Source organism: Wasmannia auropunctata, unplaced genomic scaffold, assembly GCF_000956235.1.
Source record: "Wasmannia auropunctata unplaced genomic scaffold, wasmannia.A_1.0 LD336053.1, whole genome shotgun sequence".
Classification (NCBI taxonomy): Eukaryota; Metazoa; Arthropoda; class Insecta; order Hymenoptera; family Formicidae; genus Wasmannia; species Wasmannia auropunctata.
The window spans coordinates 4,981,756-5,005,294 of record NW_012026837.1 but is presented as its reverse complement, the minus strand read 5'-3'; the positions used below and the strand labels follow the sequence as shown (position 1 = coordinate 5,005,294).

General features: G+C 38.8%; 4 protein-coding genes across 10 annotated transcripts; 1 reads left to right on the top strand and 3 right to left on the bottom strand.

The window, feature by feature from the left end:
* Nucleotides 1-5,192: 5,192 nt before the first annotated feature.
* Nucleotides 5,193-12,691, bottom strand: LOC105451223 (arylsulfatase B-like). Of its 5 annotated transcripts, none has more exons than XM_011691544.1 (9): nucleotides 12,592-12,691; nucleotides 10,242-10,446; nucleotides 9,421-9,580; nucleotides 8,700-8,926; nucleotides 8,181-8,442; nucleotides 7,068-7,225; nucleotides 6,585-6,873; nucleotides 6,154-6,434; nucleotides 5,193-5,814 (listed from the first exon to the last, which is right to left on the bottom strand). In XM_011691544.1, the coding sequence occupies exons 2-9, from the start codon at nucleotides 10,377-10,379 to the stop codon at nucleotides 5,623-5,625; spliced, it is 1,707 nt and encodes a 568-aa protein (XP_011689846.1). In that variant the 5' UTR covers nucleotides 10,380-10,446; nucleotides 12,592-12,691; the 3' UTR covers nucleotides 5,193-5,622. The 5 variants fall into 5 exon arrangements, with proteins under 5 accessions (XP_011689846.1, XP_011689845.1, XP_011689844.1 ...); XM_011691543.1 differs by having other exon boundaries at nucleotides 10,242-10,456; nucleotides 12,592-12,687; XM_011691542.1 differs by lacking the exon at nucleotides 12,592-12,691 and adding an exon at nucleotides 10,664-10,842 and having other exon boundaries at nucleotides 10,242-10,456.
* On the bottom strand, nucleotides 11,405-17,628 carry LOC105451313 (arylsulfatase B-like). Its single transcript, XM_011691681.1, has 6 exons — nucleotides 17,169-17,628; nucleotides 15,939-16,098; nucleotides 15,376-15,602; nucleotides 14,534-14,825; nucleotides 13,862-14,208; nucleotides 11,405-12,945 (listed from the first exon to the last, which is right to left on the bottom strand). The coding sequence occupies exons 1-6, from the start codon at nucleotides 17,295-17,297 to the stop codon at nucleotides 12,709-12,711; spliced, it is 1,392 nt and encodes a 463-aa protein (XP_011689983.1). The 5' UTR covers nucleotides 17,298-17,628; the 3' UTR covers nucleotides 11,405-12,708.
* A 1,314-nt stretch (nucleotides 17,629-18,942) lies between these two features.
* On the bottom strand, nucleotides 18,943-21,643 carry LOC105451222 (isopentenyl-diphosphate Delta-isomerase 1). 3 transcript variants are annotated; one of them, XM_011691539.1, is made up of 3 exons: nucleotides 20,891-21,643; nucleotides 20,387-20,696; nucleotides 18,943-19,884 (listed from the first exon to the last, which is right to left on the bottom strand). In XM_011691539.1, exons 1-3 carry the CDS (start codon nucleotides 20,953-20,955, stop codon nucleotides 19,423-19,425), a joined length of 837 nt encoding a protein of 278 aa, XP_011689841.1. In that variant the 5' UTR covers nucleotides 20,956-21,643; the 3' UTR covers nucleotides 18,943-19,422. The 3 variants fall into 3 exon arrangements, with proteins under 3 accessions (XP_011689841.1, XP_011689842.1, XP_011689843.1); XM_011691540.1 differs by lacking the exon at nucleotides 20,891-21,643 and adding an exon at nucleotides 20,787-20,884; XM_011691541.1 differs by lacking the exon at nucleotides 20,891-21,643 and adding an exon at nucleotides 20,770-20,859.
* Nucleotides 21,644-21,683: 40 nt separating this feature from the next.
* LOC105451219 (39S ribosomal protein L9, mitochondrial) lies at nucleotides 21,684-23,519 on the top strand. The gene is made up of 2 exons (XM_011691535.1): nucleotides 21,684-22,153; nucleotides 22,615-23,519. The coding sequence occupies exons 1-2, from the start codon at nucleotides 22,058-22,060 to the stop codon at nucleotides 23,329-23,331; spliced, it is 813 nt and encodes a 270-aa protein (XP_011689837.1). The 5' UTR covers nucleotides 21,684-22,057; the 3' UTR covers nucleotides 23,332-23,519.
* Nucleotides 23,520-23,539: the final 20 nt, after the last annotated feature.

The following is a 23,539-nucleotide window of genomic DNA, read 5'->3' as shown; positions in this document are numbered from 1 at the left end:
TCCGAGAACTGTCTTTAATACATCTTGAGAAAGTTCTCCTTTCATTTATCTCCTTTATATTATATATATCCACACCGAAATCATCGATCCTACATGCATCGTTACATATTTAGCGTTCGCATTCAGTTACCGGGCTCGATCAATTTTTCCAAAATAGTTGCGCGCGCGACGAGGACGGTTTCGGATCACTTAATTAAGACGAACGATATCTCGAGGAACGGATATCACAGCGGTGTTCGTGAAAATCTTTCTCAGACGCGAGACTTCTCGCGATGTTGACTCACAAACGAGCGAGTAAAAAAAAGAAGAAGAAGAAGAAGACCGCTCGTGGAACGACACGCGTGTAGAGACACCAGGCACCCACTCTCGTTCGAGATCGGCGGAAAACGGTATCGCCTCTCAGGATTCTACAGGATCTGCGGCGATTTCGGCGAACTTTCCCGTGGCACCGTGCGTCCGGCTCGACGGGGAGTCTGCGTGCTTACAGGTGTCCGTCGGAGCAGTCCCGCAGGATTTGCCGGTCGGTGGTGGTGGTGGAGGTCCTCCTACTACTTCACTTCCTCCTACTTCGCCTCCTACTTGAGCCTCCTCTTTCCTCGACGTACGAGGAGCCCAATGATCGACACCGGGGATGCCGCCGAATAAGAAGAAGGGCGATCACCGCCGTTAACCCTCTCCCACATAGTCGAATATATTTTTCCATTATTCGTATAGTATAAGAATAAGCGAGATCTCCTATATGTACCCTTTAGTTTTACATGTTCATTTTTATACAAGAGTGGATATTTTCTTCATAAGGAGTCTCTCAAATATTAACAATATTGACGATAACAATTTTAGAATAGAAATTCAAAAACGCAAATGGAATGATAAAAGTTTCTTTTTCGTTTAATTTTAACTTAGAGTGAACTTATAATTCTCAAGGATTGATAAATGTTACTGAAGGTAAAAATGTTTTTAAAAAAATTAATTTAACTTTATTGATCAAAGAATTGCATCTTTGGAACGAAGATGTATATATTACAAAGAAAATGCAAATTTCTATTGGTTTCTGATTTAACTCGAAATGTTACGTTCATGAAAAATCTCGTGGAATCCTCTTAATGTGAACCAGGGAGATTTTAATTGCCCGTCAATACGAATTATGTTTGTTCCTTAGTCACTAATTATTAATTCTGTCGTCGTACCACGCTTTCCTAGCGTTCGATTCTATACCGAAAATTATACATCTTGAAATTGTCGAATAATATATAACGAGTAATATCCTAAAAAAGAAAGATGAACGGAGGCCGGAGACCACCTCCGCGGGATTGACTTTAACGAGCAGGCGGTATCTTTGTGATCATTTATTTTACTACAAGGCGGAGCCAAAACAATTTATCCCTGCCTTTACCATTTAAAGGCCGGTAAACATTGGTGCTATCTCGCTCCGATTTGTTGATCGGATTCGAACGAGTATCGACCATGAAAACGCGTCTATACGGAAAGGAATCGTCATATTAAATTTGTTTGAGTCCCTTAATTTAACTTGATTATACTTAATATTGACGTGATCTTACCCAATAGTAATAATTTTTATAATTAAATCTTTCTAACCTAAATCTCATTTAAAAAGAATCGTTTTTATAAGTAATTTTCTTTATTTTAATGTAGACTTACATTGTAAGTAAATCTGTACTAAATATATAAGCGCATTTTAGAATTGCTTTCGAATAATAATTTTATGTCTGTTTAAGATTTTTTAAATATTTTATTTACGTACACGCATTGTATATCGATCAATTAGTAAATCAACGATACAATTAGCGCAAGCAAATTTGAAGTATTGTACGCTTCAATTGGAAGAAGCCGCACGCCTCCTTGCTCCTCGCTAATTACCGTGCCAATTTTGTCCACGGTGCCGATCGTTCGTCTTCCTTCCCATTCCCCTTGGCCCGATGCCTCGCTCGGCCCTTCCGTTGCCCCGCGTTGCCGTCAATAAATAATCCTCCGTCAGACGTTCATTACGTCGTTAAGTTTCGGGGCCCCGGACTTATATCCACCCTCCGTCCCGCACGCGGAACCCAACGAGCGGATTCGCCCGCAGCGGTATAACCCTGGAAATACAGTGTGCCGTGTAAAAAGGCGTGCCGATCGCGCCAATCAATAAACGATATCGGCATTAGTGAGGCTGAAGCGCGACGAGTGACTTCGTTAAAAATTATTTGGTCTTTAATAAAAATGATCGAAATTTAACTTCCATTTGAGATGAATAAGGAAGTAAATGGTATTGCGCAGTTATAATGTGCTAAGAAAAGATTCTAGGATAAGGAGCAATTAAATTTTTTTTAATATCAATTGGTTTTAATATAAAAAAATTAATTGATCAAATACACGATTACCTTTTATTTAGAGATTAAATCAGATTACAAGTATGAAAATCTATTACGGTCGTTGTGCGATAATTAAAAATTTTGTAGAAGTGAATTATGTAACGTGCTGTACAGAGCTTAAATTTATTCTTGATTTAACACTTAATTAATAATTGAAAATTTTGTAGAAATGAATAATTATACGTAATGCGCTGTGCAGAGAGCTTTTTTTTATTTTCGCGCCAAATTAATACCGCCAACGCGGTAAGATATCGCGATGTAAATGTCTGCACTGCGCTCTAACTGTAAAATCAGATAACGGATGCCAACGTTGCTCGCGGTATAAGGATAACTGGAAAAGATCGAATGACAGGCATTAGTTGCACTTTCGCGAGCCACGGAAATGTGTAGCGCGCAAATGCATCGTGCAATTACCGCGCGGCAGTGTTGCAAAAGTATTCCGAGAAGTAGCGTGTGTTTCTCGCAGCGAGGTGAGATCCGCATGCCGGTTGTACCCATATATACGCGCGCGATGCAACTTCGACGGAAACAAAAGTATAGAAATATCTTTTGTTCGTTACCACCCGGGTTTGGCGGAATGAATGGCACATTAACTTATATACTTGCGGCGCTCGCGCAACGCGTTTACACCTCATTAATTTAAGAACCGCGAATGGACGAATGAGCGCGTTGCGAACGCCGCGCCCGGATCTCTGAGAGTTTCTCGCGCAACCGCGTATTATACGCGCCATAAAGTTCGTCCCGTTACTTATCGTTAATATAACGCATTCGTCTAATTATCTTCTCGCGATCCCCGAATAAACTCCCTTCGTTTTTCTTGATTTCGTCCCGATGTCGTATGCCTCGCCCACGAAGCTCTCCGTTTTTCGCTTATGGAAAAGAATACTTGCACCGCTCGTCGTGGAATTAACGTGGAACAACGAGAGATGTACACACTCCCGCTTCTCCCGCACTTTTCGCCAACTTTTAATATTTACGAAAGGCAGAAAAAAAAAATAAAGACGTCGCGTCGTCGGCTGATCGGGCCGAGTAACGAGCTAATAAGGATGAAGGATCGCGATGAGGCGTCGGTGTACCGAAAATAAACTGGTTAAAGGCACGACTTTATTAGCGGGGAAAGTTGGCCCGGGAGAGAGGGAAAGAGAGCCCCGAGAGCTCCTTCGTCGTCAGATTATTTCCCGGCATTATTCGCCGAAGAAGACATCGGCTATAAAAAAGGGACAAGAGCAGATCCGGCGACAGCTGCTTCGCTATTAAAAGCGACTTAAACTCCAAACCCTTCCTACGATCGTAGAACGCGAAGGTATCCCTTCCTCCTCTCCTCCTTCCATCTTCCGTCCAGCCAGTCAGTCTCTATTTCTCATCCGCGCTCCCTTTCGCTTCTTCTTGTTCCTCTTGCTCCTCTCCGCGACGTCGTGCCATCCCTCTTGCCGTGATTACGCACGGGCGAAGCGTAAAGCCGCACGCGTATATACGCGCCTGCGACTTCTTGCCTGCAAATAAGCGAATTGCTAAATGAGCCGTAAAGCCGAGAGCCTCGGGGATGTGCAGGAAGAGGCGAGAGGGGGATGGGGGCGGGCGGGAAGGGGGAGAGAGAATGCGCGCGGGCCCCGCTCGGTTGGTCCTTAGATTAGAATTTAGAGCCCGGCATCTCCTCTCTCGGTCTCTCCCGCGGTCCCGGCGAGGCACCGCGGGCACGTGGGGAACGGCAGTAAAACACGCCGTCGGGAAGAATGGCCGTTCGAAATATTAAAGAGCGAGATGAGAAATGGACCGCGAGTGAAGGGACGCGCGCGCGCGCGCGGGACGGCTATAGAATTATTGCCCCTCTCCGTTGCGTCCCGCAATAACTTTCGCGACTCTGCGGTATTAATTAAGAAAACGCGCGTCTCGTTTCTTATGCCTTTATTGCAAAAGCCGTATTCGATACGCGGACTCGATTTAGGCAAGAACGCGATGACGCAGATATATATCGGTCCTGACCGTCAGGGGGGCGACCCGGGTCTTCGTAGAATTTTTGTTTTCTCAAACGATTAATTTATCTGCGGATAGAATGCGTGAGCGCGATCGTATAAGATATACCGATAAATGCGTAGGAACGTAAGACGGAAAAGCCCCTTGTGGGTTCACGCTCGCCGACAAAATCGGAACGTCGCGAAAGTTCCGAACTGTCTATTTGCATGGACACGATTAATTAATACGATACCGGTAATTAAATAGATATCAACCTTCTCCGCGCACGACGCCGGGCGTCCAATCTGCATAATCTCTATACAATGACGTCAGTGAAAAGAAGAGTTTTGTCCCTCCGACGATAAACTTTTTGCCACCCTCCACTCTCCCCCCCCCCTCAACGGTCAACACCCGCTACCCCGCTAATAAAGATATACAGGGTGACTCCGAAACTAGCAGAACGGAACGTTAATTACGGCACGGCGCGTTCCTTACTACTAAGATCTGGAACAAAGATTGAACGAATGGAGATATTGAGTGAAAATAAAATTAAGCAATTATAAAGTTACATCATGGCATATACAAAAGAAAGCTTTCGTCTTTATTAACATTCGAGAAACTTCATTTTAGCAGAATCACTATTTCAAGCTTAATCATCAAAAAGTATTCTCCTTGACGATAACGAAATTACATGAACTAGAATTTCTTTGCATTCGATTACAATTTAATAATTTAAAACGATTTATAACATTATTTATAATCGCAATGTAATTGCTTTTAATTAATTTACAGAATATTGATCATTTACATTATAAAATATATTTATAATATTAAAATGCATCTCGCTATACAGTATTTAAATTTATATAAAAACTCAGATCGCTATACAATATTTAAATTTACATAAAAACTCTCAGATCACTTTCAGAATAATTAATTTACAGTGTTTTCCAATTTAACATTCACGTGAAAGTCACAAAATCTAATAAATGTATGTGTGAGAATTATTTTTTCTCGAAAATTATTGAATGTACAATATTTTTTGAAATTACTGAAGAGCGAAAAGAACTCAGATCGCATCAGAAGACAAGAAAAGAGTCATCCGGGGAGTTCTTCGCTTAAATCGCGATTAAAACTGTGACAAGTATTGCCTCTTGGTATCAAATTGATTCGCAAGCTCCATTTGTTTGTGATAACGAACGCATCATCGACACTCGCCTCAAAACTGGTTTCCTCCAAGCTGAGATTTTCCTCGACTTAAACACAAATGCACTAAGACGAGGTCGAAGTGAAGTCGTTAAGGTTGCAACGTAACTTCGCCCATCGTCGTGAGATGCATTTCGCTGATCGGCTGATAGTCGTCCGGCAGCCAGGGCATCCAAGTGTTGTTAAAGTGGTATGGTAAGCCAGCCGGATCGACGGGTTTATTGGACTCTTTCACGAGGACCGATTTATAGCTGTCGATGAACACGTTCAATCTCTCCACGACCTGCAATTGCGTATAACGACGTCTTCTTAAAGCAGCATTTCTCATTTCCATCTCGTCCGCGCCGCAGATGGAACGACGTTTACGTAATTATATGTATACGAGTCATTTTCTTTCATAGCGATCGTAGACGCCCGTTACAATTCAATATCATTTTGTTATCGGCGCAATTAGCTTGTCAGTTTAGAGCAGAAATTGATTGCTCGTTATACACCGATTATGACATATTATTTCATACTTAAACTCGTCTTATTTGCAATTGTTTGGAATATTGCGAAGAGACGAGTGTCTAAAATGTATACGTAAATAAGCTTATTACCTGCTACTTCAATTTAGTCTTACCGTAGGATGCTTCGAGGACAGGTCCGTAATTTCGCAAGGATCTTTGTAGATATCGAACAAGCAAGTGCGATTCGCGCAACTGGAGGAATTCGTAGTATCCTCGCAAACTATCGTGGCCTCCCTCCGGAGCTCCTTTATTTTGGGTGCATTTAATACGCGAGCTGAAACGCTCGCGATGGCCAACGCGGCTGGTGACGTCAGCACATTCGTCACATTGTATTTGGGATACGACACGTTATTACCGCTATAATAATTATAATGCTTCTGATAATCGGACTTATCTGTATGGAAGAGAAAGCAGTTGGTATTAATCATTTACACATTACACGTTTACTCTTAAATCGAACTCTTTATGAAAATAAAAAATGAAAGGGATAGCGAGAATTCAGAATTGATTGGTATAGAATTGAAAAAAAGTTAATAATATGTACCTCTAACGAGTTTATAACGTTCCATTATTGCCGCCTCGTTCTCTTCCTGCATGATATTCAGGAGAATCGATCTCCGTTCGGCACTTTTCACTCTCTTAATCGCGGACCATTGATCAATGCCGTCCAGCTGCTTCAGATCACTCGAGTTACCGCCGGCCGCGGAATACAGTGTCGGCAGCCAATCGGCAATATGAAACAAATGCGTCGAGACCCTCGACGAATGGTCAATCAAGGGTGAGTAGACGCACGCCGCGCCCCGAACTCCCCCTTCGAACAGGGATAATTTCAGCTGCAAATATACCAATTTCAGTTTCATGTGCAATTTCATAATTTTAAACAGCTATTTCCGCAAACTGCAATAATAATAATAATCTATACTATTATCGGCGTGCTATTAGCGATATAGTAAACGGTATAGTCGCGAACGAAATTTCAAGCGTAGAACTGTAATTTCGATTTGTTCGTATAGAAAACGGCATTTACCCCCCGCAGCGGATAATTGGATCCGTAATTGGCCAAGTACCCCTCAGTCTGCGCTCCATTGTCAGCCATAAAAATTATGATCGTGTTCTTTAGCATGTCCCTCCTCTTCAGAGCGTCGACCACCCGACCGACTGACTTATCCATTGTGGCAACGACACCTAAAAACAAAACGTATACGATTATTAAACGCTATAAAGTTAAATAATGCGAAAGCGCAATGTTATCACAACTAAAGTAGAGTAAAGTGTGCGAGGAGATAATAGACAATAGTAGTAATTAAAGTTATCTGTTATCAAACAGTTTGAAGTGGGACGCGCATCATAACGAAGAACAGTATTTAGCTACTGCAATAAAATTGTGATATATTTGGTATCAGAACAAATTTTGATGCGACACATTACGTTCAATCTGATGTCACAGTATCCGTTTTCCAGAATTAAGAATGTAAAATTAAAAAATTTTACTGAATAAATTTGTTCACAGGAGCATGTTAATTTATTATTAAAACGATCAGAGTAGCAGATATATTTTGCTATTACGATAAAATTGTCTAGAATGTACGAGAATAAATAAAATTAGAGCATAGAAAAAATAGAGTAAATATACTCTGATCGCTTTAATAATAAATTAACATGCTCCTGTGAACAAATTTATTCAGTAAAATTTTTTAATTTTATATTCTTAATTCTGAAAAATGGATACTGAGTAAGATTATAATAGAGTAAGTTTGTTATGGACAAAGTAATTCAAATAGTGTAATTGAGGGATATCGAAAGCCAATAGAGTAACGTCTATTCTTATCTGGTATAGGGTAGTCACTATGACTATAAATAGTCACTTTTAATCGTCTCTTTGTTGAGGATTTACAGTTCTAACAAAGCTGTTCTAATTACATTTTTTTTGTTATTTATACGCGATAACTAACGATATGTGCAACAGTGAAATATTTGATGGATCAACAGAACTGACTCTCGTTGTTTGTAAAATATGAAACAAATCAGTTAAAGGATTATTTCACAATCGCGATTAAGTAAGACGCGCTTTCTGATTTCGCATAAAATTCATATTCTAACGATACTCCTGATAAAAGCGATCAGGAGGAATTACGCTTACTCGCATACTTCCTTCTGTTCAGATCTTTGATGTAGCCAAGAGTGGCGTTCGTTTCTTTCCAATTGCGTACTTCCATAATCTCTTTGGCGTCGCTAGAATGGGGGGCGAGATGTGCCAGTTGCAGGTACAGGGACTTGTCGGTGTTGTGCGACGATATAATACTTTCGGCCTCGTCACTTATGAGATCAGTCATGTAGTCGTATCTGTATTCAACCGTGTGATTGTCGCCCACGATGCGGTGCAAATCGTAGCCCAAGTTTTCCTGGAAAATGATATATAGTTTGTACATATATATATATGTATTGTACAATTTTATTATTACTATACGTATATTATTTACATTGCGATTAGAAAAGAATCGCCACATGATGGATCGATCAAATCTCTGCTATAACCTATTGCAAACGGTTTTACAACAATCAATATAATTATATTAACTGTTGAATCGACTTATCAATATTTTTATTATAATTTCATATAATATATAGTGCTGTTTTTCTCTAAGTATGGAAAACTTACACTTTCGTAGAGTGTATGATTGAAATATTGAATGAAGCCGGTGAAATATCCAAAGAAAGTGTCGAAACCACGACGGGTGGGTCCGAAATTTCTCGTGTGATAACCAACATGCCATTTCCCTATGAGATGAGTGGTGTATCCGAGTCTACGAAGATACTCAGGTAGAAGAGTGTGGTTCAAGGGTATCCCACGTGGCTCGGCTCCTCGCAAGGGATAGCCCTGCATGCCTACGTTGTATAATTGATTCACAAATTAAATTCGAATTTTTTCTTTCCATTTCTCCAAACAGCTTCGGAGCGTTTTTACGCTTTGTAACGTACAACAATGATTGCGATTTGATAATCAATAAAAATATAAATTGTAAATAATGAAAAATATGTAATAGGTAATATAATATTATAAGGGTAAACTTTTGGAAATTATCCACGTTCTATTTACGCATCTTTCAATTAAAGCATTTTTAGTGTTCCTAAATTGAGAGTTTACTTTTTCATCTTCTTCATCAAAGTGTCTTCACCTTCATTAATAACTGTTAATAATAAATAATAAATAAATAAAACAAATAATAAATATAAACAACAAAAAATATCAGAAAAAATTAAACTCAAGCGGATAATTTTTACGTCGACAAGCGAAGTAAAAAGTCGCCTGTAATTTGCTACGTCGTAAAATGATACAACGCGCTGTATTGTTGTAAGTCCTGCGCTAATTAATGGATTACCTGTCCTTATAGGATATCGCCCCGTGAGGAAAGCTGTTCTCGATGGTGTACATATTGGCATCACATAATGTCGATTCAATATCACTCCGTTGTACGCGAGGGCGTCTATATTCGGCGTAGGAATCTCGTCGGCACCGTGAAAGCTGACGTCGTTCCATCCCTTAGTCATCGATATGCATATTAAAAAGCGTGTTACATGATTTACTAAATAAGGTCAACTATGCAGTAATGAGTCACTTAACAGTTGTTTCATTTATATTTGATATGTTTATATCAAAATCGATTTACACTAACAATTTTTCGTGACATTGTGAGTGACACGATATCTATTCCTGCTCGTACAAAAATGAAAATGAAACATTAATAAATCTTGATAAAAACATTCTGTAATAACCGGTTCTTTGGCCATTTTCTTCAATATAGGCGATTATCGCTTGATTTTTCGACTTTGCATTATACATATACATTTCTCATTTAACATTTTTAGTTATTAAGAAAATTCAGAAAAACCTTGAGAGATATATGTGACACAAGAAAATCAATTTGCTTTAAAAAGAGCGTTCTTGATAATAATAATAAATGCATATGTAGCGGTTAAAAGAACACAGATCTTTAAATTAAACTACTATTTAAATCGCGTGCTACTTTTTATCGAAAAAATTGAATCATTTACAAATATTCTTCGATTAAAATAAGGTAAAAGTTGTTTCAAGTTCTCTTTATAGGTCATTGAATTTTTACTCGAATATTCTAAATTGCACTGTGCAAAGGAATTTAGTTAATCTCAATATCGCGGATAAAACAGGATGATGATTTCTTACAAGATCATCAGCGATGATAACGACGATATTGGGTGGCTTCACGGAGACGTAGGCCAAAGTGAAATAAAGAAATACATTTAAAACTATCAGTACGACGGTAAACGACACACAGTACTTTATATTCATCACTTTCACCATTGCTTCTGCGCAGTTTGATGATTCACCGAAGTTACGCCCAATTCGCACAATGTCGCGTGGAATCGTTCTGTAATCGTCTGTATATTATATTTTGAAACGTTAAAGTTTACCGCGCTAAGACGGAAGACTCAGCGAAACGATGAATGATTCATCTTTCACGAGATCAAAATTTATCTTTTTAGTAATTAATTATGATCAAAAAGATCTTGGGAAAAATGACAAATATATAATATGATAAATGTTATCTTATTTTCGATAATGTCTAGTTTTTGCTCTTCTTTTACCGTAGCCAGGTAACGGTAACGACAAAGTTCGACAGTTCGAACGATCGTTCGGTTTCGCATTGGGCTTGATACTGCAAAGTGCGAGATACACATTGCGAAATTTATATAGGTATATATGACAGAGCGATAGCATTCACGCGATTAACGCGACCTTATAACGATAAGTGTACATATCTAGGCTATAAAACATAGTCTGTTTTTAATCTTTTTATTACAGTTTTCATGTCGTTGACATGAAAGATTATAATTGCAGTGTTATGCGAAGCGTATTACGCAATTACGATATATCACTTTGAATAAATTTGCAATATAGCTAATTTTGTAAACAGAATATTTTTTCATTTAATGTATGTTGAATGTTAATTATATTCGAAGAATACATTAAAAGTATCTGAATATTTATTTTATTTTCAAGTTTCTATGCGTTTGTCTATCATATAATTAATGTGGTTATATATAAATTATTATTTAATTACAAGACATATATAATTAATAATAAAATATCAATTTAAAAAAGGTACTGAAAGATATTTTTATATTCTAGTAATAATATTAATTGAAATATAATAGCCTTCGATACTTAGGTACGTGACAAAAATTTTGCGAAATTGAAATAATGCTGAGATCGATCCAATTCATTATTCATTATCAATGTCAAGGTAATATAATCAAACAATAAAAACAAAAAACGTATAAATTTTGCTTTCACATAAGGTGGCTTAATTATACCGAATACAAATTAAGCAATAAAAAGCAAAATTAACGGAAAAAACTCAAGATAAGTGATCTTGTTACATTAACAGATTTATGTCCTTTCAGAATTAGTTGTTTTGTATTTACAATCCTCAACTACGCGTGCAAGACTACGTGCTGTACTGCGAAGAAATGACAAACATAGGTTTGAATGCGAATTAATTGAGATAGGTGTTTCGCAACCGGAAAGTTTAGATCAGTCTAAATGTCGATTCTCGATGAAGTCGCGTATTAGAGTATAAGAGATGTATGTGCGTCCGAAATTTATTGATTATATAGGAAGTTAATTAATCTTCGGTTGTCGTGTGTGTGTGTGTGTGATTAAATTATCAACTGAAATGAAAAAAAAAAAAAAAATTTTCACACGTCATATTTATATTTTATAGATAAATTTTAAACAGAAAAAGATTTATTCAGTCACGAGTAAAAGCAACGTCTTTGTCACATCGGGGTCACTTTCTAATGGTTGCCAAACACGCACGAGAATTTTAAGCTGCACAGCGTTACTGCCTAGAGAAGAAAATTCAAATTACTACAGCTAGATGATGCAATTGAGTGCTATACTTCGGAGATATCTGTTTCCAAAGTAAAAAAGCTGGAGTCACCATGACCCCAGTGACAATCAAAGGTTAACAAAAATTCATTGAGAAAATAAGAAAATTTATACACACGCTTGGAAAAGTCTGTAAAATTATCTTTTCAAGATGAATTGTCCGAGATAAGACTTCCTTTCGACGCACATATTATTTTTTCTCTATTCTCTTTAGGTTGCAATGTGAGATAACTAAGCCATATTGCATCTAAATAACTTGCAATGTTACAGTGACGTCAAACGGACGTAAAAAATTTAATAAATTCAGTAAAACTTTCGTCAAGTCTGTCTGTCGAAGTGACAATGTCACGTATAATAATCTCGTCACGTTTTATAGTCGAAAAAAATCTATAATACTATGCGATAGAACATAAATACGCGACAAAGTGACAATACAAATGCTAATTTGTCGAACAATGCAAATGCTAATTCGGACATAGTTCACGTTTAACGTATCTGTAACTTATGCGTGTACAACTTGCCACGTGCATTATCGTGTTATGACATTGCACGTTTTACATTGTGTGATCCTCCCCGTCAGAACGCGTAAAAGAAAGAAAAAAAAACGTAGACACAGGAATACCTCGAAATCGGCTCCAATGTGGCAATGAATTATTCTAGATGGACCGGGATGGAATTACGTTAATAACACGTAATAACACGTCTATCAATTTCGATCGGATCAAACAATTGATTTTGTTCAGACGAAAGCTTTGCACACGACCGCCACGAGAACGATCCCGATATGAAGGTAACACGCCAAACCGGCCAACTGGGCCGCCGCGTTGTACAAATATGTGCCGTCGCCCGACGGTATCCACGGCTCCCACGTATTGTTCGTTCTTCTTGGATCAGCGAGCCAATCGACCGGCGGCTTAACTTGTATCGCGATACTGCGCGAGTAGTTTTCCAGAATCTGATCTAGTTCCCGAGCGATCTGCAAGAAGGAAAAAAAAACGATTAATGCAATCGAATCGGTTATCTCGTCATCTGGTTCGAGATCGGAAAATGAGAAAGGCTTGAATAATTCAGCTTGAATTATTTAGACGAGCGGCTGATAGATCTCAACGATGTTCAGTAATGCATAACAATGCATAATTTAACACTAGAACCGCGGATGAATCACTTATGATCCATATTGCTTTTTTGTGATTTTTGAATAAGTGGACAAAGTTGTAATTAAATAATAATACACTCTTATTAATACTAATTCAGTCTACACATAGCCATAGTCAACAATATGTTACTCACACACAGTGAAATAAAAGCGCGCTATATCCACGCGCGAGTTTGAACGTGACTATAACTTATCGTACGAAGCGTACCGCTTGCCTTCCTCGCAGCGAACGAAACTACGGCGATTTATCGCGATCAATTATCACAAATAGTGATAATAGTAATATACTAGTATATAATAGTGATGATGCAACAACTTTGCGAAAGCACTCTGCCGTGCCGTGCAGAACTTACCGATAAAACAAAACCAAAATTGTCAGAAATAAAACAAGAATAAAAATGATCTTAATACATCGTTATCAACGGTGAATCTAATCGCGGTTCAATGTAAATTTGAATTTTTACGAGGAAAGATTGCCATCATAAAAGACAAATTACTTGTAATTAATTATTGTAATTATTATTTATGAAAAGTCACAAAAATCTAAAGCTCTCAGGTGCAAATCCAAATTAACTGGAAAAGAAAGAACTATCAGATGGATCAAAAACGGTACAATCGCAGTTCTATAGTGTTAAATCTTTCAGATCCGCAAGATTAAACTCTGAAAGATATATGTATGATCACTGATTACACATTTGTACTTTTGTAGCAGTTTAACGAATAAACGTTTTCTCACCCTCGGATATTGATTGACGACGTTCTTCGTTTCGCAGGGATCGTTCTTGATGTCGAAGAGGCACTCGGTGACGTTGCAAGTGATGAAATTGTATAAACTGGCGTTTGATCGACAATTTACCGTGGCGTCTTGACGTAATTGCATTATTGTGCTGGGCTGAGTAACCGGACCGCCCAGGTGATATTTGATGCTCTGCGACACCGTGCTGTTCAGAATGGCCTCGTAATAGGGTGGCACATACTCATGTGTGCTTTTCCTCGAATCGTTGTAGTAACGCCAGGTATGTGGTGTATAATTTCTTTCATAATCGCGATGATACCCGTCGTAATGGCCGTTCTCGATCGATCCTAAAAAACGTAAACTTTTCGTGAGGCTCTAAATATGAAAGACAGCTTGCGAGTTGAAAATGTCTTCTCCATATTTTGAATTAATGTTTTGTGAATTTTGAAATCTACGAGTTTGCGATTGTACCTTTGACAAGATTTTTTATGTAAAATTCGAATTTTTGTTACTATTAATATTTATTTAATATTTACGTATTCTACGATTTTACATAGTATTTCGTAAGCTTTACTGTTGAAACTTCAGCTGAAAAAATTATTCATACGCATCGTCACGTGTAAATTGTTGTCGTTATTTTGCTTAATCACTCGATAACCTCGGGATTTATACCTCGAAGAAGTTTGTAGTGCTTGAATATGGCGCCCTCGGTCGTGGAAATCTCGTCGATGTTCAGCAACAGCCTGTCCCTGACTGTCGGTTCATCTTTGTCCAACATTGGCCACTGATTCATCCCGTCGATCTCCCCCAAATCCCTCAGATCGCCTTCAGCGGCGGCATAGAGGGTCGGCAGCCAGTCGGATATGTGCACCAGGTTGTCGCACACACGTGCTGCTTTATGCAATTTTGGTGACCACAACACGGAGACTCCTCTCACCCCACCCTCGTAAAGGGTGTATTTCATCTGCCGTCATAAATCACACTCTTATATCAAGCCTTGTCTCTCGAAACATCAAAGTGGCTCATAAGCTCGCGCGTGTCTCCGCGAAATTTTCGAATAAATTTGATAAGACGCGGTTTTACAGTCTATAATATATCTAATATATATATATATATATATATATGCATGTGTGAAGTTAGCACCCCAATAATAAAATTCCATAGTTCTGATCAGAGTTGCCGCTTCATTTTGAAAAGACGAGGTGTTTTCTATAGTTTCTAACAAGAGTTCTGCTTAATAACAATTTTTAATTTAAATTAAAAAAATGGGGTGCTAACTTCATATCAAAATTTAAATAAAAAATTGTTACTAAGCAGAACTCTTGTTATAAACTATAGGGAACTGTTCGTCTCTTTAAAATAAAGCGAGAATAATCAGAATTTTAATGTTAAGGTGCTAACTTTACACACGTAATTGGAGGCCAGTGTGTGTATATGAAGTTGTGATTATAGTTCATTCTTATGAAATAATCGGTTCACTCGGAATATATACAATATAATATAAATTAATTTACTTGATACGAGTATTTATAGTCACGATACGAAACGTGACTATTATAAAAGCCAAGGAAGGAATCGAAGCCACGGTGCAAGGGGGTGTACTGTGGCGTGTGGTATCCCAAGTGCCACTTCCCGATCAGCTTCGTCGTGTACCCCAGTCCCCGCAGGTATTCCGGCAGGATCCTCACGTTGAGGGGCAGCCCTCTGGGCTCGCCACCCTGTATACTTTCTCCCTGCATACCTGTGCCGAACGATATAGATGGGCTACATACGAGAGTATCTTGGACGGTGCATTAATTCACGCGCGACGTCATCGCGCGCGTACATATGCATCGCCTCATTGTTATTATCTATGCGCGTCAAATTGCCGTAGCCTTCGCGCGTCTTTTTGTCACTCGCAGCGCAAATGTCGTAAAACTTTGCGGTATGAAGAAAGAAAACAAATGGAAACTGATTTCTTCGGTTAAAAAAAAGAAAGAGAAAAAAGATGATGTATGGAAAACATGTTTCTCAAAAAAATTTTACGATGCACGTAAATAAAGTTATTATCGTGTCCAGAGCGATGAATAATACATACCCATACGTATCGGATATTTTCCGCTGAAAAATGCGGTTCTGGAAGGCGTGCTGGACGGTAAGACGTAATGCCTGTTTAATATAATTCCATTGTACGCCAGGGCGTCTATGTTCGGGGTCGGTATCTGATCCGAGCCGTGGAAACCGACGTCGTTCCACCCCTGAAAATTTGTGAAACGTGTTGTTTTCTGTCGGCACGTATAGTGGAAATGTACAATAAGCATTAATTAGTAATTACTAGCGGAAGTGTTAACGATTCGATAATTTACATTTTGCAACTATGTAAGAGCGTTACATATTTACACATGTATATTTCAAGTATTTTCCGCGCGCGCATACCGGAAGCCGGCACATAAAAAATTACGTGATCGAATTAAACTGTAATTGGCCTGTGTAGGAATTAGTATTCCGGCGTGTAGACCGAATGAGTCACAATTCGGCGACGTGCGTACTTGTTGATTGTGGAGGCGTGGATAACACGTAAGCTACGCTAATTAACTCAACTATGGACAATTTTAGTACGGATACTTTTATGGAAATTAATCATGTCGAATTGAATATATAAAGCAAGCGCAAGCAACGCCAGTATGAGAGTGATAGTTCATGCAAATTAAAGTTTTATGTAAAAGACAAAAATAACTTTTTTCATTTGGTCTCAATTCTACAAAATACAAACGGATTAAATATAATGGATTAAATATATTTAAAAAAGAATCCATATATTAATCTCTCATGGACTTTTCTTTTAAGATTTTTCCTCTTCCTTTGCTTATATTATACTGTATATTAAGACTATAAAACTTTGTACTTATAAATACCTATGAAATATATTTAAATATCTAAACTTGTTTAAAGACTAGGATATTTCTAATTAATCTCTTCACCTCTTTAATTAAATTTTCAATTTCTTGAAGACAAGATAATGGTTGGTATTTATAATCGATTCTTATTTCTCAAGACTGTTTTAAAATGCTAATACAGTGAGTTTTGTGGTTTATGATGATCTTGAATATAAAAATCGACTATGAATATCGCCTATTAATCAATATGAATATAAAAGGATGGAAAAGAATTTAACGATTGCAAAACACTCTTCGGAAATTAAACAGAAAAAGAGAATATTTAAAAAATGCAAATCATATTCATTTATTTTAATACGTTTATGCTTTATGAGACTATTGTCAAGTCAACGTCTATATATATCCATTTTTATCAGTATTTTTTATCTTACCAAATCATCGGCCAAGATGACGATTATATTCGGTACCGTTTCGTAAAAACCACCAAATGCAGTCCCAAACAGCAGAAAAAGGTATAAAACATGATAAATGTTAATCCGTAATATCAATGAATGCATCATCTTCGTGACGATTTAAAGATTTCTGGATATTCGGGGGTGCTGGGAGAAAAAAAGAAATTAAGCTTCGCTCTCTTCGCCTGCGGACTTGGTCTTCTTCGCACTTAACTCGCGTCACTCAACAGCGATACTCGCGTAAACAAAAGGAGGGTGCACCATTTACGCGGCATATATATACACCGACGAGCTCTCGCGAGATGCGAAAGGAGTAAGGAGACGACACAAACAACATTTATATAGCCCACCCACGAAAGAGCGCGTCATGAATGGATCAAAGAGAATGGGAAGGGAAGATACTAATGATTGTGACAATGACGGGGATAACGTGTCTTAAACTGGGTTGCTTCTCGTCTTACAACCCATTTTCTCTACTTATCTAATTTCCCCCTCCCTCGCCCCTCCGACGACTATATGTTCTTACGTTCGCGTAAAATTTAGAAGACGTAACGTACGAGAAGCGCAGTATCCCTTCGTTCCGTCTGAGGTTTCATACTGATCCTCACGATTAAAAATGCTTCCTGTAAAAATATATAAGCTGACAAATAAAAGAAATTAACAATATATACATATATATAAAATTATATAAAATCATGAAAAAGTAATGAAATCTTTAAGCCGATATTACTAAAAATATATTGCGCGATTACTTATAAGTCTTATAAGATGGGATTCATTAAAGCCATAGTTAATCTAACAACTTAAATCTTAAAGACATAAAATTGCCACAATCAATTAAATTTTTTTATAACATAAACTTTTTATAATAAAAATTATATGAATATGCATAGTAGTTGTGAAAAAAAAAAATGTTTATAACTTTTGCGTTTGAAAAACTATGGAAGATAATATTGTAAACTTCTTAGATTCGTCATATCTTAAAAGCCGATGTTACTTAACAATGCCGAGTTAATTGTTGAGATAAGATTTTTAAACATTTCATAGAGTACCCTCTACATTTTTTTTTACTGTTTTTTTATATTCTTCCCTGCTGTGTTTTTGGTTATTGCAATTTATTTAATGGAGAATTGAATTGAATTCTTTAGTAAAAGTCGCAATATATTTTATATATTGCTTTCTGTTTCATAATCGCGTTAACTTTTTCGTTTCTTATCTATTGCCAATTTTCATGTTTGCATTTGTTATTTTTAGTTCTCTAGACATTCAAAAAATGACGTTAGATGTGCATTTATGCAAATGTCACTGCATGGTTAAACAGGAATTATATTTTATATTCAGCATCTTTTTTTTATGAAAATCAAAAAGGTTTATTTTACATTTTTTATTTATTTTCATCGAAAAAGTGTCTTCATCGGTTGCTTATGATTTCTTGGAAATCCTAAATGTTATATCATGAAATAAACATAAGCATTCTTTGCGTGATAATTTGGAACACTTCGAGCGACTGGTTAAATGAGCGCCGCATACCTACAGCTACATAACCGTGCAGTCTTTAAAACTGGCAAACTAAAATAGCGGAGAAGTCACGTTCGCAGTTACTTAAAAGCTGTAAACGTAGTTCACTTGTGACAACGTGGCGAATTGGTTACAGGATTATAAAAAGAAACGACAAATACATGAAAGTAAATTAATTAGGGAAGATACAGAACAATGTGAATGAGAAATGTCGAGTAGATAGAAGCGACGCGAATTGCAGTAATAAATTTATTTGCTTAAATTCGTACATATTTAACAAAATATATGCACAGTTTCCAACAAGAAACGCTTAAGTTACGCTACAGTCCAAGTGTGCAGGTCCCATCCTTTTAGATTAATTTAGATTTTAGATTTAAAGATCTGAAAACGACTAGGCGATAAAAAATAATATACATCCACCTTTTATACTTAGTAACACTTACGTTACTTTTATACTTAGTAACACTTACGTTACTTTTCTTCATATACATAAATTACACAATGTATATGTACGTAAAATATTTAAATTCAGAAAATGCAGGTACAACAAACCTATCCCATAAACTTAATAAATCTTAAAATTAAATTAATTCCATCAGCCCTTAAATCGATTTTACATCGAGCCACAGTAATACAAACTGCGGAAATCGGAAACCCGTAATGATGCGCCCTTGATTCAGACGCTTTGACAAAATCGGGATCTATGTACACCGGATTAGTCCGTCAGCATAGGTATATTTTGGTGATCCACCAGTTTGGCTAAACCGTGCAGATTGTCCCACCAGTGTAGCAGCTTGAATTTGTAAATCAGACGGAACCACGGTGTCAGCAACGACGTGGTCTTCATGAAGTTGTCGATCTCCGATCGCGGCACCCATCGAGTCTCGCTCACTTCGTCGGGATTGGGATTTATGGTGAGGTTGTCCCGTTGCAGAAACAGTATGTAATCGATCTCGTGTTCGCCCCAACGATTGTTGCTCGGCGCTTGATAGCGAATTCTCGTCAGGTAAAACAGATCGGCGGGTTTGACCTCGCTGGTGGGTATGCCCAGCTCGTAATTGAGCCTCCTGATCGCGGCCCGGCGTACCCCGATAGCATCCTCCTCCTCCTTTTCGTTAGGAATCTCCGCCAACGGATGACTGCAGCACGTGTTCGTATAGTGATTTGGAAATGTTATCTGTAGCATAAATTTGACATTTGTCTGTAGAAATACGAAGTTGATCATTTTATGTTAAGAACTTAGTTTAATTTAAGATTATGACTGCAGCAGGTGTTCATATAATGATTTGGAAATGTTAGCTTACATAAATTTGACATTTATTTGTAGAAATACGAAGATGATCATTTTATGTTAAGAACTTGGTTTAATTTAAGAATATGAGCAAGATTTTTTTTGGACCTCTTGGAACTGTTATTTTAAATTTCAGTTTTTGAGACATTTAATATTGTGCGTCTGAAAGTTATGATAAAAAAATAAAACATAAATCCGATAAAAAAAAAATCAGATTTCAACAGAGTATACAATCTTATCGATTTATAATTTTTTTTTACAGGGGAATATTTCATATTTTTAAATAAATCCCACTATTTGATCTTTTCTTACACGCTAAAGTATTCAGAATCATACATTAAAATAGAAAGCATTGAAGAAGCATTGAAGCAATTGAAGAGGAACTCACCTTGGTATTCGATCGTTTTTGGAGTAACAATTCCCCCTTAGAGTTGAACAGGTAGACGCTGAACGCCCTGTGGAGCGGTACACACCCCTCGGTGTCGATCTCATGACAGGCTTGCTTGGTGGCCTCGCCGACGGGTCTGTCCTGCTTGTCCACGAGGATGCAACGCTCCTGTAAAGCGGCCTTCTGCAACGGTGCTATTTGCGCCGTTCCGTAATCCTTCTCCATGAGCGTCGACATCTTGTGCGCAACACTGTTGAACTTGTTGTATTCTCTCCTTATCAGCACCGGCCAGTCGCCCGTCAAAGAATGACTGGAAAGACGAACATGCAATATTTATCTTGTCTAGTATATTCTAGAAATCTATTCAAAAATCTATTCATTACTTCCGAAGGATTATTACATTGCGGAACGGAGCATGTTTGCACGAAATGCTAATGACAGTTTCCTCGTGGAGATAAGAAACTAATTAACACGGGGAACAAGGACATGAGTGGCAGGGTGTACCGTGTGACGCGGCACGTCGAGACGACGCAACTGTACGGGCGGAAGAGCAAGGCGTGCGTTCCCATCTTGCCGGAGTTACGAGCATCGTCCGATTTCCCAGGCGAGCGGCCAATTGGAGACGAGTCTACCGGCGATTAGCATATGGTGTCGAGAACGATGCCTTGACGACGAACGGGAGTCTCTCTCGCGCTCTAGAATGTCTGGAATGCGAACGATCGTGCCGTCGAACGGCCGGGGGTCACCGTTTGTCACCCTTTTGCTTCCGAAATAAATTCCTTATCTCGGCACCCGGAAGCCAACCAAGGTCGAGTTTTGTGTCAAGCACAATGATTCACTCGCGGAAATTGCGAATTACTTAGATATGACCCCGCACGCGAAAACGTCCCCGCGACCCGGCCGACCATGCAACTCTGAGCATAATCATGTAATTTCCCACTTTTCGCATTTCGCCGCTTCCACGGCTTCCACCGTGGAAACTTGTCGCTTCGCGAAACACAGAGGGATTATCTATCGAAAAGTGAAATTACTGAATTTTATACGACTTCCCGGTCGTAGAGGTTAAAGAGACAGCTGACGGAGGGATTACTTATCGAAAGGTGAGATTACTGAAGTTCACATGAGTTCGTGGTCACAGAAGGTTAAAGAAATTATTGGTCATTATAGAAATTATGGCAATTCACAGAAGTGAAAAAATAGACTCGTGATAGCATTTGCGTGAAACACAGCTGAGCGCAATTATCTTGCTGTCTTCCACGTAAGTGACGTAGTAAGACTTCACGGTAATCACAATATTTATTCGCGAGGGCGCTAGCGTGAGTTTCATATCCAAGTAGCGCGAGTCCCCGCGAGAGGGCAGTGATCTTCAATGTTATTTCGCCACTCGCCAGTGTTTCGAGCCGGATGATGAGATAGGTTATGCGTTGAGATCGTAGACGATGTTTATAGCATAAACTCGTGCTCGCAGCAATTTTAAATAAATACAAAAATTTCTCACTCTCTAGTGGCCGATTGTAAGAATGACCGCGAAATAATTGGCAATCGATTCTTTCATTTCGATGACGAATTGACTTCCATTTAACTGATCTTCCTCGAGCTCTCGCTGATAATCAGGCATTTATTGAGAGGAACGTTTGAAAAACTCCTGTTGAAAAAAGCGAAGCGGCAGATATGTTGAAATTTACAAGGCTGTTAGTAAATCACGTGAAAGCGTTGGCGACGCCCACGTCGTCCAGCAATGCGGATTACTTGTCGCAGCAGACACGGGTAATTGCTTTTAATATTACATAGGCGTACAGCCATTTACATATTTTGTGTGTACACACGCGTATTCTGACATTCCTGAGACAGCTTGATGGATTCCTGCAACGTATTGCGTTGATAGAAAAGTAATACCAGTTAAAAAGTTCATAAAGTTAACAATTTGGAGATAACGAAAGGAAATTCAGTCTTAAGTCCAAGGGTCGACTTTCTTTCATTATCTTAAAATGCCAATTTTTTTAGAGTTAATTTTTCAGCGTTCAGAAACGTCACCCGTGAATACCGTCATGTAGCATTTTATCTTTCGTTGAATATTCGTTGAACAAGAAAGATAAAAATGATACACGAGGGCACTCGGATGACGTTTCTGAACACAGCCTTGCTTGTGTCATATATTTTTATTAAACCGATAATATGCGGATGATTAAATCGCTCCCTTAAACTCATTTGTGTAATTATTTTCGCAGAACACCTTTATTCTCAAGAGAAAGGCTCCGACGTCTCTTCACAAAAAGAACTCCAAGCCCCATCGCTTGAGGACGCGGCATTACATTTACGATCTCGTCGAGGACACGAACGTGCGGAGGAAGGAGCCGCTCGATTTGATTCTGACGCAGTACGTCGCGGGACTCGGCAATGTCGGCACCCGGGTGCAGATGCACCCGAAGCCGGCGTACGAGACCCTCTTGCTGCCGAAACTGGCGGACTACGCCACCCCCGAGAACGTGGAGAAGTACACGAAGCTGGCGACGAGCCAGGGTGGCGACACGCCGTTCAGCTCCGCCACGGTGGAGAAGACGATGAAGTACCTGTCGCGGAAGCGGATATCCATCATGATGTCGAAGGACGTGCCGTGGACGTTGGAGAAGTGGCATGTACGAGCGAACCTTCGCAAGGCCGGCATCCTCGTGCCCGAGGACGCCATTGCGATGCCGGAGAGGCCGATATCCGGGCCGAACCTGGATCTGCAGGGCAAGGAGTTTTACGTCACCCTCACGATTAACAATCGCGAGCAGGTGAAGTTGAGGTGTATGGTGCACCACTGGACGTCGGACACCAGCGCGCAGATCCGCACCGAGGAGTTCTGGAAGCAGCCGGGCGAGCCGATATTTCCCGAGGACAAGCCGGTTCTAGACTCTCTACCCCCCTTCTGGACGGAAAGAAAGGAAACGTCGGATATTTAATATATGTCGTTATTATGATATAAATAAATAAATAACGGAGAATAGGAGTGAATACGTTTTCTTAGAAGCTCCTAAGATGTATCTTCCTCCCTTCTGCGCGGAAAGAAAGGAAACAGCATTTGTAATACGTTGTATTATAATACGTTGTATTATAATGTAAATAAAGAAACGCGCTTAGCGGGGAATAAGAGTGAATACGTTTTCCTAG